Source organism: Rhododendron vialii, chromosome 5a (assembly GCF_030253575.1).
Source record: "Rhododendron vialii isolate Sample 1 chromosome 5a, ASM3025357v1".
NCBI lineage: Eukaryota > Viridiplantae > Streptophyta > Magnoliopsida > Ericales > Ericaceae > Rhododendron > Rhododendron vialii.
Genome location: NC_080561.1, coordinates 27,110,815 through 27,126,309, shown reverse-complemented (window position 1 = coordinate 27,126,309; position 15,495 = coordinate 27,110,815). Strand labels below are relative to the sequence as shown.

The following is a 15,495-nucleotide window of genomic DNA, read 5'->3' as shown; positions in this document are numbered from 1 at the left end:
AGAATGTGATTTTAAGGGTACCCGCTAAAAATCAGCAAAAAAAATATCGGAAAGGGCTTGATTCGAGCAGTTTTTTACTGAACCGTTCAATAAAAACTGTTCAGATCAAGCCTTTCCCGATAATTTGTTTTGCTGATTTTTAGCGGGTACCCTTAAAATCAAGTTCTGATCACTTTGAGCGGCTCAGATCGTCGCAATTCGATCGAAAAAGAGGAGTCCCGCACGGTAAGTCCGTACGGGATCCCTTATAGGATCTGGACTCTTGTGGTGTATATGGGCAGGACTAATGGCATTGTTATTGTAAAAAGGAAACTTGGAGTTTGTGGTGTATGGGCTGGACTAATGGCATTGTTATTATTTTAATGTAAAAAGGAAACAATTTTGGGCATTAAACAAAACAATCATTATGTTTTTATGGGGTATTAAAAAATTTGTTGTTCCAAGTACATTCCTAATTTTATACCAAACTAAACTGAACCGAGCTTTGACTAGGTCAACCAGCAATTGGTAAAACCCACTTGTGTCCATTTAACCACAATTGACTGGGTCGTTCAGTCCGAGCCTGAGTCACTCATTTGTAGCCAAAGTAACTGAAAATTCACTTAAATTTGTGTGAAACTTACAAACAAGAACCCACTTTTGTTCCACAACCTTTCAGCACTAGCACAGCAAAGATAAAAGTATGATCACCTATCCATTTTCAGGAAAATCAAGATTACACGGGCAAAGACAATCATTCTAAGACAAGATCCATGCATTAGTGGCTAATGTGATTTTTTCTATCACGGTGTTGATAACAATGAGAAACCGACAAAAATGTAACAACATTGGCAACAGCAACACCGAATGACCTCTCTCTAAAATGATAGACCTCTCTCTGAAGTGATAGAAGCCTGTATTCCAAAAAGTTGTCGAGAAGATGCGCAATAAAAGCATTGGAATTGGCTATATTCCCCAAGCTAAAGAAAAACTTGGCTATACTCCCAGCCATAAAAACAAGGCTGCAAATAACCTCAAGGTTCAAGCAAAAGCAGATAGGACGTTCTTCTTGAGCGTAAAATCATCAGCTTTTGCAGCACTAATGGTCTGCACCAACAAAAGTTACAAAACACAAATAGTGAAAGAAAACATAGATGAGTTTCCAGAAAATTGATGTGGACAAGCGTTGTACAAATGTGGCCCTAATAACCAAAATGTGTTTCAAGTTTAATAATAAAAAATATCGAGCATTGCCATCATGGCCAACCTGCTGTTTCTATAATTTTCTTGGATCGACAAGAAAACAAACATTTAGGCTGTGTTTGGACCTTGGATATAAGGATTTGTAGAGTGCAAACAAAAGGAAAGGGAGAAGAGGGGAAAAACCAGCTTCACAAATCCATTTCTTTCCCTCCATAAATACACATCCAAACACAGCCTTAGCCTTATGGTGACAGCTATTTCCACAGCCTTCTTGGATGGCAAAAGCAGCCTTCAATTAAGTGAAGGAGCTCCTAAAAGAAATGTTTTCCTCAAAAATGAAAGCAAAATGCAATTTCTCACAGTATTTTGCATTTTGCAGACAACCACCACATAATCAGGTAAAGCAAAGCTTACCTTCTTTAGCATGCGTTCCAGCCGCTGGACTTCGTTATTGGCATAATCAGCACCTTTTTCCAAACAGCTCTTGGCAGCTTTCAAGTATATCTTTCCATATCTGAAACATTTAGGCAATCGAAAAATAAGAAAATGCAGAATCAAGCGATATAATCTATCCCAGTATTCTCTCATGTATTTTATGCAATAAAACAAATAAGCCATTAAGACAACCTTGCGGCAGAACCCTTCAGCTTCTCAACTTCCTCCTCCATCCGGCCGTAAACTGTTTTCTTCTCCTCACTGCTGGCGGTAACAAACTCCTTCACCAATGCATCCAAAGTCTCAATTATACCAGCCTGTACAAAATAACAGAATCAAAGGAAATAAAGAACAAAATGGAAACAGAAACGGAGGGAGAGAAACTACACTGCAACCAAATTATGAACAGTTCCACCACTGTTAACTTAAAAAATAAATAGTTCCACTGCTTACTTTGTCAGTAAGTTGTCCCTTTGCATCACGACTAGTACCACAATTCTCATTGATGAAATTTACAAAGTCATCTAAATCTCGGCCACCATCATAATCCTCACCAGCTTTGTTGCCTTTAGGAAAGAACTTCAAGGTAGGAAAGCCACTCACACCATACCTGTGCAGGCAGCAATTTGCATCAAGGATAGCCCAAAATAAATAAAATAATAAATCATAGGGAGGTGAAATATTCTCTAGTTACAATAACTTCAATAAACAGATATTGCGCATCAATGTATAATTTGTATAATATGGCCAATAGGTGGACGAAAATTTGGAAAGAGGTTGAAACTTGATTTTGCAAAACCCAAATTTCAGAAGAGTTAATTAAAAGGAAACTCTTAGTCATTCTCAACTCACTTTTCTGCCAGATCTTTGTGTTGGTCAGCATCAAGATTTGCAATTATTACATCTTCCTCAAGCTTAAATGCTGATGCAACCTTTTCATAAGTCTGCATAACAGAGAGAAGAAGAAATGAGGAATCTAATGTTGTATACATGCACATTACAAAGCAATAAGATGAGAAATCCACTCACAGGAGCAAGGCTTTTGCAATGGCCACACCTGTAAAACATAACAGCATCGTCAGGAACAAAAATTTGCATTTCAAATTCAAAAACTTGCGATAAACTCATCCTTAGATAGAACAGTGGCAACTGAAATTGGCTAACAGAACTCACTAACACCAGTAAACTATAGTTCGGTAAAAATGGAACACCATAGGTCATATAATATCAGATGTCCCAGCAATCATGATTCAAGTCCAGCAATCGATATCGAAATCTCCACATGCACATCATTTCGGGTTGTTAGCTGGGGTCGGATGGAGTTACAGTTGATCAATCCATGCCCTAAAGAACCGGGGCTACATCCCAATGCTCTAATCTAAGATATCATAAAAACAAAACAAAAAAAATGCAACAAAAAAATGAACATGCAGTTTTTTTTTTTAATCGGCAATGAACATGCATTCTTACCAGGGTGCATAAAATTCAACCAAAACATCCTTCGTTTCATCCAGGACAAGCTCATCAAAATTATCAGGTGTTAGTACCACTACACTTGAGGGGATTGCAGCTATCTTAACATTAGTCCCTGAAAATCAAGCAAACATTATAAAGTCATTAATGTGTCACTTTGAAAGATAACTTAGGAAGAACCCCATCTACTAATCTCGACCTACAAATCCTACATTGAAATGGCTAGCATACATCAAATGGTGCTTTTGAGTCTTCTTGCAGAACTTGCAATACCAAAACAGAACTTACGCTTTTATCCCATCGACATCATTTTCAAAGACCACTGTATTTTTAGTTAGAGCCAGAAAGGTTATAATTAAAGTGCAATTCATAAGGACATCTACAAACTCACAAGTCACAACTACAAAGAAACCTCTTACCAGCTGTCTCTAGAGAACATCAACTCAATAAGAATGTCCAGAATTCAGAGTAGTTGCCAAGTAAAGCCAAAAATATATCTCTATGGCAGCAAACTATTAGCATAGAACGTTTACTTATGGAATATAGCAAGTTTTAACTCTACGATGGACACCAAACTGACATAGACTCGTCAATGACAAAATCATACAAAAGACGGGTTTGTGTAGGCATTTGACCCTGCTATTCATGGCTCCAACTAATTACTTTCTAACTAAGAACCGAGGAAGAAACAAAGAAGGGTCGGTCAAAGCATTGGAGTTACATTCTATCAGCCAGAAAAGAACAGAAAATTTTGGAGTTAAATGTTTGATCAAAGGGAGCAAGATAGCATCAAGGGAATCCATGAGAGATGCATCCAGTGGCATACAAGAACGGCTCACAGATGCATGTTGCTGCAAGGTAAGACCTTTTTTGTCAGAAGTTTAACATATAAAAATCTATGTCAAAATAACAAAGAATGATATTATTAAGTCATGTCCTCCTCAAAATTCTGCTAACTATATAATGTCATGTATGTTGGCATGCAAAATGTGAATTTCTGCAATGATTTTTTAGCGAACTTCTAAGTACAAGTTATCATATAAACATAGCGAAATTGCTAGTACGCAGAACACGTCTAATTATTCTAAACAAGTTTAAGTGCACTTCAGCCAAGGCTCCAGAAATTGAAGGTTACATGTGTGTTCAATGAATAGCCACACATACCAGTAACTTGAATGCATGACTAACTACGCTCAAAAGAGAGAGAGAGAGAGAGAGAGAGAGAGAGAGAGAGCAGGAACCCATAAAACATACAGGAAGATTATTTAACTCTCATACGAGTTAAGTAGGGCTCACAAAGTAATATTCTCACCTCCTTCGTTGTTCACGAACTCAACAAGGGCTTCTGCACTACGTGCGCCTTCATACCTAACAAATTATGGAAATCGTACAAGAAAAATAAATTAAGATATGGAAAAGGTTTAGGGTGGGGAAATAATTTGAAGAGCACATGCAAATTTGATATCCTTAGATCTTTCCATGAACTCACTTTTTAGGCTCCAAAGACCCTTTAGGAAACCATTGGATGGTGGGGTATCCAGAAACACCATACTTGCTACAGACACTCTTATGCTCATCACAGTCCACCTGCAACAAACCATCTAATAAGTTACAAAGGATTCCAAAACTAGCTTTCCCTGACCTAAAAAAAAAACATGGCTAAGGTCTCAATCATTTATTTACTTTTAGAGCTAACTATGAATCATCCAAGTATGACATTTCACTCTGAATAGAAAAAATGGATAATGAAAATAAAGTGGCGCCAAGCCATGCCATTCTGGACATAAGCTTTATAATGGAACTGGGTTTTTTTTTTTCATTTCCACATAGAAAAGGCATAGTTGTGTTTTAAATACAGAAATCCCTATTGCAAGTACAGAAATTTAAATAAGCAAAAGCAAAGGACGGGACTATACATCTAGACGCATTGTAAATGCTTATGCAGTTACGCACCCATATCTCAACTTAGTGGTCCATTCATAACTCCCAAATTTACCAAATTGATATGGCATGCTTCCTACTAGAGAAACTTACAGCTACCTTTAGAAGTCATAATTTAAGATGCTATACTTTTCCTACCAATTATATGGGCATGAACTCAGACTGAGAAGTCAAGAAATCAGAGACATAATAATAAACTTCATCCTTTTGATCAATACACATGCAAAAGCTGGAAATGAATCCAAAAAGAAACAATTATGATATTACACTAAGTAGAATCAGAATATCTTTTCACAAACACTACAAATTCTCCATTAAAAAGATTTTGCAAACCACGGATCATTGAAATTATAATACATCCAATAATCCAAAGTTCAACACTGCAAGATATTTCAGCTCATGGCCTAAAAAATTCTTACATATAACACATACTGACATACATACATTGCCAATCGAACACCGTCATATATAACACATGCAACAAGCACTACAATAACCAAACTGTCAAACTATGAATCCAAATAGTTCTAGGATCTCAAGACTAACCTTTCCAATCAGAACTGATTTTGCCTTCTTGAAACTTTCACCAAGCTTCTCATACTCTGGAGCAAGCTTTTTACAGTGCCCACACCTGCCACAGGACACAAAACACAAAATTATTGGTGCAAGCATCAAACAGCCCAACCAGCAGTCATGGCATCATGAAGGGCAGCGTGGAAGTTAAATTGGTGAAAGGGCAATAGAAAAGTCCATTTGAAACGACTGTCAGTAAAGGGACTCATTTTAGTGTCAACGTTATATATGGGAAGACTTCCTCAATTTGTCCAATAAAAAAGAGGAATCTTCTGAAAACAGGAGCTTCAGCATCTTCGAATAATAAAAGTATAGAACAAGGACGGAACCAAAAAGAAAGATCAATAAATCACATGATTTACTAGCAGCCCCATGGCCACCAATATGAAGTCCCAAAAAACATACTTACTGATGTTTCCCAAAGTAACAGGGGATCAAGTTTGCAATGAGGGACACTTACTAAAGATAGACGATTCAGCCCAATGCATGACTGCTGAGGAGTCGGAACTGAAAAAAATGCTTGAACCATGTAGTCTTTGATCTACCAAGTTTTGAAGCAACATTGTGGTTAGCCCTATCTAGAGATGGCTCCATGGAGGGTTCAGGGTGCATAACACCTTGAATGCTTCTCAAGAAACATTGCACATGCAGGTTATCTTTCTTAATACCTTTTATCAAAAATGTTTTAACACTCTCATCTAGCTCTTTCTGTTGAAACTATAATCCCCCATTTCATATTCATCCCACTCAACTCTCTCAAAGTTTTATCACTTCACTAATAATACGTCATTTGTTTCTTCTCACTTGTTTTACCGAAAACTCACAAGTTCTTTAAGCACAAACACTGACCATATCACTTATATGAACTTGAGCTACAAATAGGTTTGTGCTATCAACACTAAGTTGAACAATCTGAATTAGGTCATCCGAAAATTACACTCATCATAGGATTAGGCAGTTAGGACACTAAAAAGTAGGTAGAATTCTTTACTTGGCGTGTCTATTTTAGGCTCATGGATTAAGAAAGGCTTGTATCAATCCTCAAGTTGGATTTGCTAATTAACATATTTGTCACTAGGATTTATCCACACTGAGGTTATAAACATCCCCATTAATGAGATTATGGAAGGGATAGATTGGATACAGAGTTACAAACCCAACTTTTTGGCATTTATTTGCCCAAACTGAATATACTTCTCTTTGCCTCTCCTTCACAAGTCTGACCTAGTCGACCCAATATCAGGCTGCCAGCCATTTGGAATTTTGGGACATTACACGGCAAAAACTAGCAAACGCCCACTGAGAGGGGAGAATGGGTTGCCCTTTGTTTGAACCAACACTACCTCAAGTTTAGTAAACTGAGCATATTAACAACACAATAGGGTTAAGTGCACTGATTCTTAACATTAAAACAATTTGAGCAATTCTAAAAATATGCTTATCTTACACATTTAAAAAGCTTTCACAAAGTAACATTTGAATGATTATTCAAACAAATATCAGTGGAGCCGCCACTTGCAATGTCGACAGCATTCTGCCACTTCTATTAATGTAAATCAAGGTTGATTGGTGGGGGCAGCTGCACCAAGTGGCTAAGGGTTCAAGCAAACCCCCTGGGTCCAAAAAAAATGCACTAAAAATTTTGTACTTTTTCTATGAAACTTGATTGCTTAATATTGTCAGCACTAAATTATTCATAAGAAACTAAAGTAAATGAAAACTTCTTCTTTTTTTTTGACAAGTTAAAGTAAATGAAAACTTACCTAAATGTGAGTAGATAATAGAGCTCAACAAGACAAAGTAAACTAGGCCTAATAAATTTTCAACCGAAATAAATATTCTCATTGTATATAGATTTCTTTACGTTTTTTACACCGCTGAACTATAATCCTTGAGCTGTTCCTGTTAATTGGACTTCCTAGACACGCGAATTGTCTGATCTAACAATACAAGAGAGAATAAACAACAATAGTGATGTTCCAAAATATATATATATATATATAGAGAGAGAGAGAGAGAGTCCGGATCTCCAAAGGGATCCCGCACAGCCTTACCGTGCGGGATCCCTCATTGGATCCCGAGTGTGTGTGTGTGTGTGTGTGTGTGTGTGTATATATATAGTAAGCTTCTAATGCAGACCTCCGCATCCAAGCAAAGTGCAGACCACCCCATTTCTCCCCTTTTCCGATTGAATTTTGATGATCCGAGCCATTCAATGTATTCAAAACGTGATTTTAAGGGTAGCCGCGAGAAATCGGCAAAAAATAAACAAAAACTGCTCGAATGAAGCCCTTCCCGGTTTTTTTTTTTCATATTTCTCGCGGGTACCCTTAAAATCACGTTTTGAACACATTGAGCGGCTCGGATCATCGAAATTCGATCGGGAAAGGGGAGGTCCGCACTTTGCTTGGATGCGGAGGTCCGCATTAGAAGCTTACCGTGCGGGACTCCCCTTTCCCCTTTCCCGATCGAATTACAACGATCCGAACAGCTCAAAGTGTGCAGAACGTGATTTTAAGGGTACCCGCGAGAAATCGGCAAAAAAAATGATCGGGAAGGGCTTGATCCGAACAGTTTTTTACTGAACCATTCAATAAAAAACTGTTCGGATGAAGCATTTCCCGATCATTTTTTTTGTGCTGATTTCTCGCGGGTATCCTTAAAATCACGTTCTGATCACTTTGAGCGGCTCGGATCGTCGTAATTCGATCGGGAAAGGGGAGTCCCGCACGGCCTTACCGTGCGGGATCCCTTAGAAGATCCGGACTCTATATATATATATATATATATATATATATATATATATATATATATATATATATATATTTGTAGTGCATACACAGTCCCTGACCATGATCAACTTGTGACAAAAAAAAACAACATTATTTCGCATTTAAAATTTAAAAAAAAAAAAAAAGCAAGGCAGTCTAACCACGCATATCCCATCTCTCAGATCTAATTTAGCCGAATCTTGCGATTAAAAACACAATTAACAGGCCTTAAGCGACAGATCTACTCATCAAACACAGAACACATCGCTCCAAATTCCAATAAATCAGCCTATCAGGCAAATTAACATCCAGCTACCACTAAATTCTTAAGCACGGTATAAGCGTATACAGCAATAGATACGTCTAGTTCTGAAAACGGTGTCGTGGAATATATATTGCGTACCAAGGAGCGTAGAACTCGACGAGGGCGCCTCGATCTTGGCCGACCTCCTTGTCAAAATTGTCCTCCGTCAGAACGACCACGTCGGCCGAGGCCGCCGCCGCCGACGAGAGCAATAGCAAGGCTAGGGTTGCGCAGGCGCAGAGGATTCGTGACCGTCTCGTCATTTCTGGATCGGAAAAATTATTCTTCGTGTCGTTGCCCCCACTGTGATTGATTATGAAGCTGAAGTGGAGAGCTCGAATAGGAGCAGGAGACTCTGTTCCTGCATTTATATGGGCGCCGCTATTCGCAGCCCTTTATTTTCTCCCGTAGCCCACAACATTTCGGTAAATGGTTGTTGAAAATCATAAATAACATTTCGGTAAATTGTTGTTGAAAACAAGATTATATTTCGGTAACTACATGTCGAAAATATGTTCAACTTTCGGTAAACAACTGCCGAACATGCATTTTCGGTAAACATCTGTTGAAAAAAATATTATATTTCGGTAATTGGATGCTGAAAATATATCTCAATTTCGGTAACTAACTGTCGAGTATAATTGAAAATTTTTAACGGGCTATGGAAGTAAATAGAGGGCTGCGAATAGCAGCGCCCTACATTTATATTATATTAGTAGTTCTGCTGCCGGAGGTTTGCAATTATTACGAAGACATCCCTTGAGGTTTTGCGAAATTGGGATTGTTTCCACCGACCAATAAATTGTGGACTTTTAGACGTCACTTGCGCCGTGCTAGAGCATCCGCAATGTAATAATCAAAATTGGATAATCAAAAGTTGCCATATCATCTTTTGGTTATCCATTTAAGAGACATTGCTAAAGTTAGCAATGTAAAGGTCCACAATGTAATAATCCAAATTGGATAACCAAAACTTGTCACATCACCTTTTTAAACTAAAAAAAAATTCTAACAACTAAAATTTTTGAAAATAATTTGAATACTCTTTTTGAAAAAAAATACCAGTTTTTTTAAGAAAATAATTCAGTGAAAAAAAATTTTCTTCAAAAAGAAAACTTTTTTAAAAAACTTTTTTTTTTTTTTGAAAAACTGTCAAAAACCTTTTTTTTTTAAAAAAACAGTTTTTGTGTAAAAACACTTTTTTGTAAATACTGTTTTTTTAAAGTTTTTTAAAGTTTCTGAAAAACAGTTTTTGAAAATAATTTTCTAGAGACATTGTTGAGAGAGAGAGAGAAAAAAGGTTTTTATGTAATGATAGGTGTACTTGATTGATAAATATGTGGACCATTAGATTTGATTATTGGCAAAAAGATTGCTAGTTTTGATTATTCAAATGCCAAACTTTGATAAGTTGCTAAGAGGTTGCTAAGTTTGGTTATTACAATGTGAGCACTTTTTTAAGCAAATATTGCTAACTTTAGCAACTTTTTGGTTTTGATTATTACATTGTGGATGCTCTTAAGATGAATTTTTTAGAAAAATTTTAGGGTTAGGAGCAGAGAGAGGAATAGAGTAATGATTAAAAATAAGGGTAATGAGTAAATAGAAATAGAGAAAGAAATGAAAATATTGATTGAAAATAGGGGTAATGAGTGGAGAATAATGATTGAAAGTATGGGTAACAAAAATTTCTTAAGTTTGAATTTTTTTTTTCAAAAACCAAACCGAACAAGACATTGGTTTTGCTAAATTGGGATTATTTCCACCAATCAATAAATTGTGGACTTTTGCGAGATTAAGATTGTTTTCACTAACCAACAAGTTGTAGACTACAACTTTTTAGTTCTGTTCTTATTCAAAAAAAATCGTGTTTGCTAATTTTGTGCCAAATTTTTATGTAATATTAGTCCAAACGAATCGGAAAAGTAAAAAATTATAACTTTTTACACAAGTATTTTGAAAAATATCAAAGGAAAAGTTTTTTTTTTTTTGAGTTTTTCCTTGGATATTTTCCTGAAATGCTTGTATAAGATTCATAAATTTTTACTTTTTTAATTCATCTCGTCGAGATGAACCAATATTACATAAAAAAAAATTTGGCACAAATCTAACAAATTCGAAAAAAAACCTGAATAAAAACAATATCAAAAAGTTGTGATTCACAACTTATTGATTAGTTGAAACACCAAAGGATTAGTGCCACGATAGTAAATTTGGTTTAGTCTCTATTGTCGGAGTTAGACTTTCTAAAATCTCGGTTGTTCATCTCGATAACTAATAGTTTAGAGTTGATAATTTCTGTTAAAATATCCAATTCAAAATTAATTGACAAAAGGAGGATTATTGAACTTTTTTCTCCCCTTTGTTTCTAGTCTCTTTCCTTGATTAAAAATAAGAGTATCGAACAAATTCTAGTTGTTTGCTTTTTTTCCTCATCTCTACTCCCATCTCCACCACCACCTAATCAGTTTGCCAGAGGCGCTAGTGCAATAAGTTCAGAAGTCATCCGTACAACCGACCCGGATGCTGTAATGCAACTTCCGCATTATACATGTAGTGTAGATAATTTGGCCGTCCATCTCGGTAATGAACAGTTCGGATTTTCATCCAAACAATAAACGGGTACGATTTGTAGGAACTCGGATTATATCCAATTATTCATTGTCAAGATCGATCGTCCGTGTACGCTTTACAGAGTACCTTACAAGGCCTTACACTACGTAATTTCCCAACCCTCCGTACAACACCCTCGAAACACCATTTCGACCCATACTTAAAAACCTTGGCTTATACACAATTTTCGGATCAACCACCAGTAACCAAGTGGTGCTTACATGGCGGATTTCATATTGAAACACGAAAATTTAAAAGCAGAAACTTTACCACGAGAATTCGATTTATTTATTCAGCAAAAAGAAGAAGAATGAAATTCAGTTGAGGCGAAATTACTTTAAAGAGCGAAAGTAGAGAAAGAAGTAAGCTTTGCGATGCAATGTCAGAAAAAAATAACTTGAAGGTACAAATGACATAATAATAAAAGTCAAAGAGGACAACTCTAATTTTAAGGGGTACAAACCGAAAAGAAATGCACAATGGGTATTTGTAATGTCTTCTCTCACATGAGTTGGGACTCACACATACATAAAGCTCACATCATGTAAGATGACGTTACGAATAACGGTTACATTGAAACTTTTTTTCCTGAGAAGCGGGTCTCAAATTGCCTGTTTATGATAAAAAAAACAAATTTGTCTTTTTAAAAAGCAGTTGAATACATAACTTAATTTAAAAGAACAAGTATTCCGACACCACTTGGGGATGTAGCTCAGATGGTAGAGCGCTCGCTTAGCATGCGAGAGGTACGGGGATCGATACCCCGCATCTCCATCTGTTTTGCCGTTTTCGGTTTCTAAGATAAAATCAATAAACCTCACGGTGCACACAGATTGAGCAAACCACTAAATATGTATGTTTTGCCGTTTTCGGTTTCTAAGGTAAAATCAATAAACCTCACGGTGCACACAGATTGAGCAAACCACTAAATATGTATGGAAGGTTCCAAGTAAAAAGTCCAAAAATTCCTTTCCCATTTTGAGTTCTACCCATTTTCTCATCCAAATTTGGAAAAATTCAAACCCATACCATTTTTTTCAAACATTCTTTTCACTCTCAATTAAAATATGGGTTTAGCATTAGAGATGCATTGTCTAAATCAAGCTTCTAACCCAAATGAGTAAGGATTGGAGATGCTCTAAGAGGCTTTTCCTTCCAATTTTCTTTTGTTTCGACGGAGCTTTTCCTTCCATTCAAGTAAGAATAAAGGATTCAATCATGTCATATCATTGAATCATTCTGTATTCAAAGCTTTTGGAATGGCGATATCAATAAACCCTCTAAACTTGGAAATTGGAAATCGCTCTGCCTCTGGCAACTAGAAAACGATTAAGTGTTGCAAAAGTAACAGTACATTTGAATCAAAGTGGCCTAGTAAAAACATCTTCGGGTCTGTTCTTCAGGGAAGGTTTTTAGAGGCTTCTCCTTCCCTTCAAGCACCTGGGAATAAGGATATAGTATCATTCGAATTATCTTGGAAGCTACTGGAATGGTTTGGAATGTCTGCTTGATTCATCTCTCTCGCATATCCTTCAACTCCTTACAGAAAAGGAACTTCACCGGAAGAACTTCGAGCAACTACAAAATCGGAAATCGTTTACGCTTTTCTATTCCGGTTACATTCCCAGTTTTGGCAAAAACTGGTGGTGTTCTGGTTCACCATAAATGGGCATGATTTAAAACGAACTACTCGCGAAGTTCAAGCGTTTAGACTTTAGTTGATTAGACCAAACACTGCCAGAATTATCCAACCATGCTCTGTCCTGGTGCTTTGTTAATGCAATTTCCCCACATCAACACTCTCACTTTCTCGACTTCGTCCCATTCCCCTCTTTCCGCATAAATATTTGACAGCAACACATAGTTACCAGAATTCCACGGTTCAAGATTAATAAGCTCATTCACAGCACACTCTGCGAGCTCCGTGTCTCCGTAAGTACGACAAGCACTAAGCAATGCACCCCATATAGCAGCATTTGGCTTCATAGGCAGACAACGAATTAAATCACGAGCTTCACTCAAACGTCCAATACGCCCGAGGATATCGACCATGGATCCATAATGTTCGAGTTTTGGTTCAATATGATGCTTTAAACTCATCGAACGAAACAAATCCCAGCCTCTTTCCAACAACCCTGCATGCGCACAACATGCTAAAACTCCCACAAAAGTGGCACCATCTGGGTTCACACCTTCAGATATCATCTCCTCAAATAAATCAACCCCAAGCTCACCATTTCCGTTGAAAGCCATACCGGAGATCATCACATTCCATGAAACTACGTTTTTTCGGGGCATGTCCCTGAAAACAGTGGAAGCTTTTTCCAACATCCCACATTTGCAATAGAAGTCAACTAGTGAATTTCCAACAGAGATGAAATCTTTAAACAATCCACATGACCCTGCATAAGAGTGGATCCACTGCCCAAGATCAACTTCCCCCAACCGAGCACAAATTGGAAGCATGGAGACTACAGTCGCTTCATCCGGTTTAAAACCATTATCTTGCATATCGCGGAAAACCTCCAAAGCTTCACTATCTTTATCACTTCGTGCTAAACTAGAGATCATTAAATTCCAAGATACAACACTCCGCTCGCTCATTTGCTTAAACAAACACAATCCCATTTCAACATTACCCATTTTGCAAAACCCGCTAATCATCAAATTCCAAACAATCACATCCCTTTGAAGCATTTCATCGAACACCTTCTGGGCCTCCACCATCTTCCCACAAGATGCATACAACTCAACGATCCCAATCCTGATTGACCTAAACCTCTCAAACCCAAGACGTACAACCCCGGAATGAACTCCCCGACCCATTCTCAAATCAACAAGATTAGCACAAGATTTAAGCAGAGGCGCGAAAGTGAACTCGTCGGGCCAAATCCCGCGCCGTTTCATGGCTGTAAAGAAATGGAGAGAGTACTCGAAGGGTTTGGAGAGGGAAGAGGCTTTGATGATGGAGTTGAAGAGGACGATGTTGGGGTAGTGGGTTTGGTCGAAGATGAGGCGAGCGTAAGGGGTTTGGTTGAGCGAGGCGCAGACGGAGACGAAGTGGGCGAGGATTTGGTTGGATTGGTGGAGGTGGTGGCGGAGGAAGTGGGCGTGGATTTGGGTGAGTTGGATTCGGGTTTTGCGGCCATGGAGGAGGCGGAGGATCCTCCGCTCTACCTCCCTGCCACTTCCGCCACTCATCTAATTATGGGAGCCGGCTAAGCTAAAGCCGGAGATCAGCCGCTTTAGGTGATTAGGTCTTAAAAAAATTAAAGGATCCTCCTATTTCAATATCTCTTATAACGTTACAATAGTCTAGAAAAAAAAAATCCGATTTTATTTTTGCCTTAGGGTCCCGTAAAGCAGAGAGCGAAGGGAATAACTGAAATTTGAAGAGTTAGCTCTACTGGCGGGAATATTTTAATTGCGGAGAGCAAAGCAATAGCCAATAGGGTCTGTCTGGATTACTATCTCTAGTAATTGTCCCAACAGTAACTTACTCACAACCTAACAAAAAAGCCATACAGATGCGGGAGTGAGAGCGGAAAACTTCTCTCAATAACCTCCAAAACAACTAAAATTTATGAGTTGTGGGCGCGAGCTTATACCATTTTGAAGGATTATGTGACTAAGCTCACAATGCTGAAAGACTAACACGGATCACAAATTATCCACAGTCTCTGATAATTTCGGCAAGTGCCAAGCAATGACGAAAGAGAAAAAAAAAAAAAAAAAAAACCACAATGCTTTTGTATGGGGGAAAAATGTAAAATGCCTTGTCCGATTTTCAAAATATTGTCCCGTTCACGCTAGTGATTAACTTATGTACAACTCTTTTGGTTTTGTCCTTATTTAAATTTTTTCCGCATTTGTTAGTTTTACGCTAAACTTTTATGTTATATGGGTTTGTCTCAACGAGAGGAATCGAAAAAGTAAAAAATTATGACTTTTACACAAGTATTTTGAAAAATATCCAAGAAAATGTCCAAAAATCTACTTTTTGCATTTTTCTTAAATATTTCCCAAAATACTTGTGTAAAAGTCATTATTTTTTTATTTTTTTGATTCCTCTCATCGAGACAAACTCATCACATAAAATTTTGGCATAAAACTAAAAAACACGAAAAAAAAAATTAAAATAAGAAAAAAACTAAAAAATAATGCTGCATAAATTAATTACTAACGGAAACACTCATACAAGGA

At 37.3% G+C, this 15,495-nt stretch overlaps 3 protein-coding genes and 1 non-coding gene across 7 annotated transcripts in view; 1 reads left to right on the top strand and 3 right to left on the bottom strand.

The window, feature by feature from the left end:
* Positions 1–15,495, bottom strand: part of LOC131325634 (dihydrolipoyl dehydrogenase 1, chloroplastic-like) — a 97,326-nt gene that overhangs the window by 35,877 nt on the left and 45,954 nt on the right. The window lies entirely within an intron of this gene.
* LOC131325637 (probable protein disulfide-isomerase A6) lies at positions 575–9,133 on the bottom strand. 2 transcript variants are annotated; one of them, XM_058357979.1, is made up of 11 exons: positions 8,779–9,133; positions 5,578–5,662; positions 4,580–4,677; positions 4,403–4,458; positions 3,088–3,205; positions 2,647–2,674; positions 2,470–2,561; positions 2,071–2,227; positions 1,810–1,934; positions 1,597–1,696; positions 575–1,086 (listed from the first exon to the last, which is right to left on the bottom strand). In XM_058357979.1, exons 1-11 carry the CDS (start codon positions 8,940–8,942, stop codon positions 1,021–1,023), a joined length of 1,089 nt encoding a protein of 362 aa, XP_058213962.1. In that variant the 5' UTR covers positions 8,943–9,133; the 3' UTR covers positions 575–1,020. The 2 variants fall into 2 exon arrangements, with proteins under 2 accessions (XP_058213962.1, XP_058213961.1); XM_058357978.1 differs by having other exon boundaries at positions 575–1,696; positions 8,779–9,044.
* TRNAA-AGC (transfer RNA alanine (anticodon AGC)) lies at positions 11,994–12,066 on the top strand. The gene has a single exon. It is a non-coding gene; the product is annotated as a tRNA-Ala (tRNA).
* LOC131325635 (pentatricopeptide repeat-containing protein At1g09190) lies at positions 12,497–14,685 on the bottom strand. Its single transcript, XM_058357977.1, has one exon. The coding sequence runs from the start codon at positions 14,491–14,493 to the stop codon at positions 13,036–13,038; it is 1,458 nt and encodes a 485-aa protein (XP_058213960.1). The 5' UTR covers positions 14,494–14,685; the 3' UTR covers positions 12,497–13,035.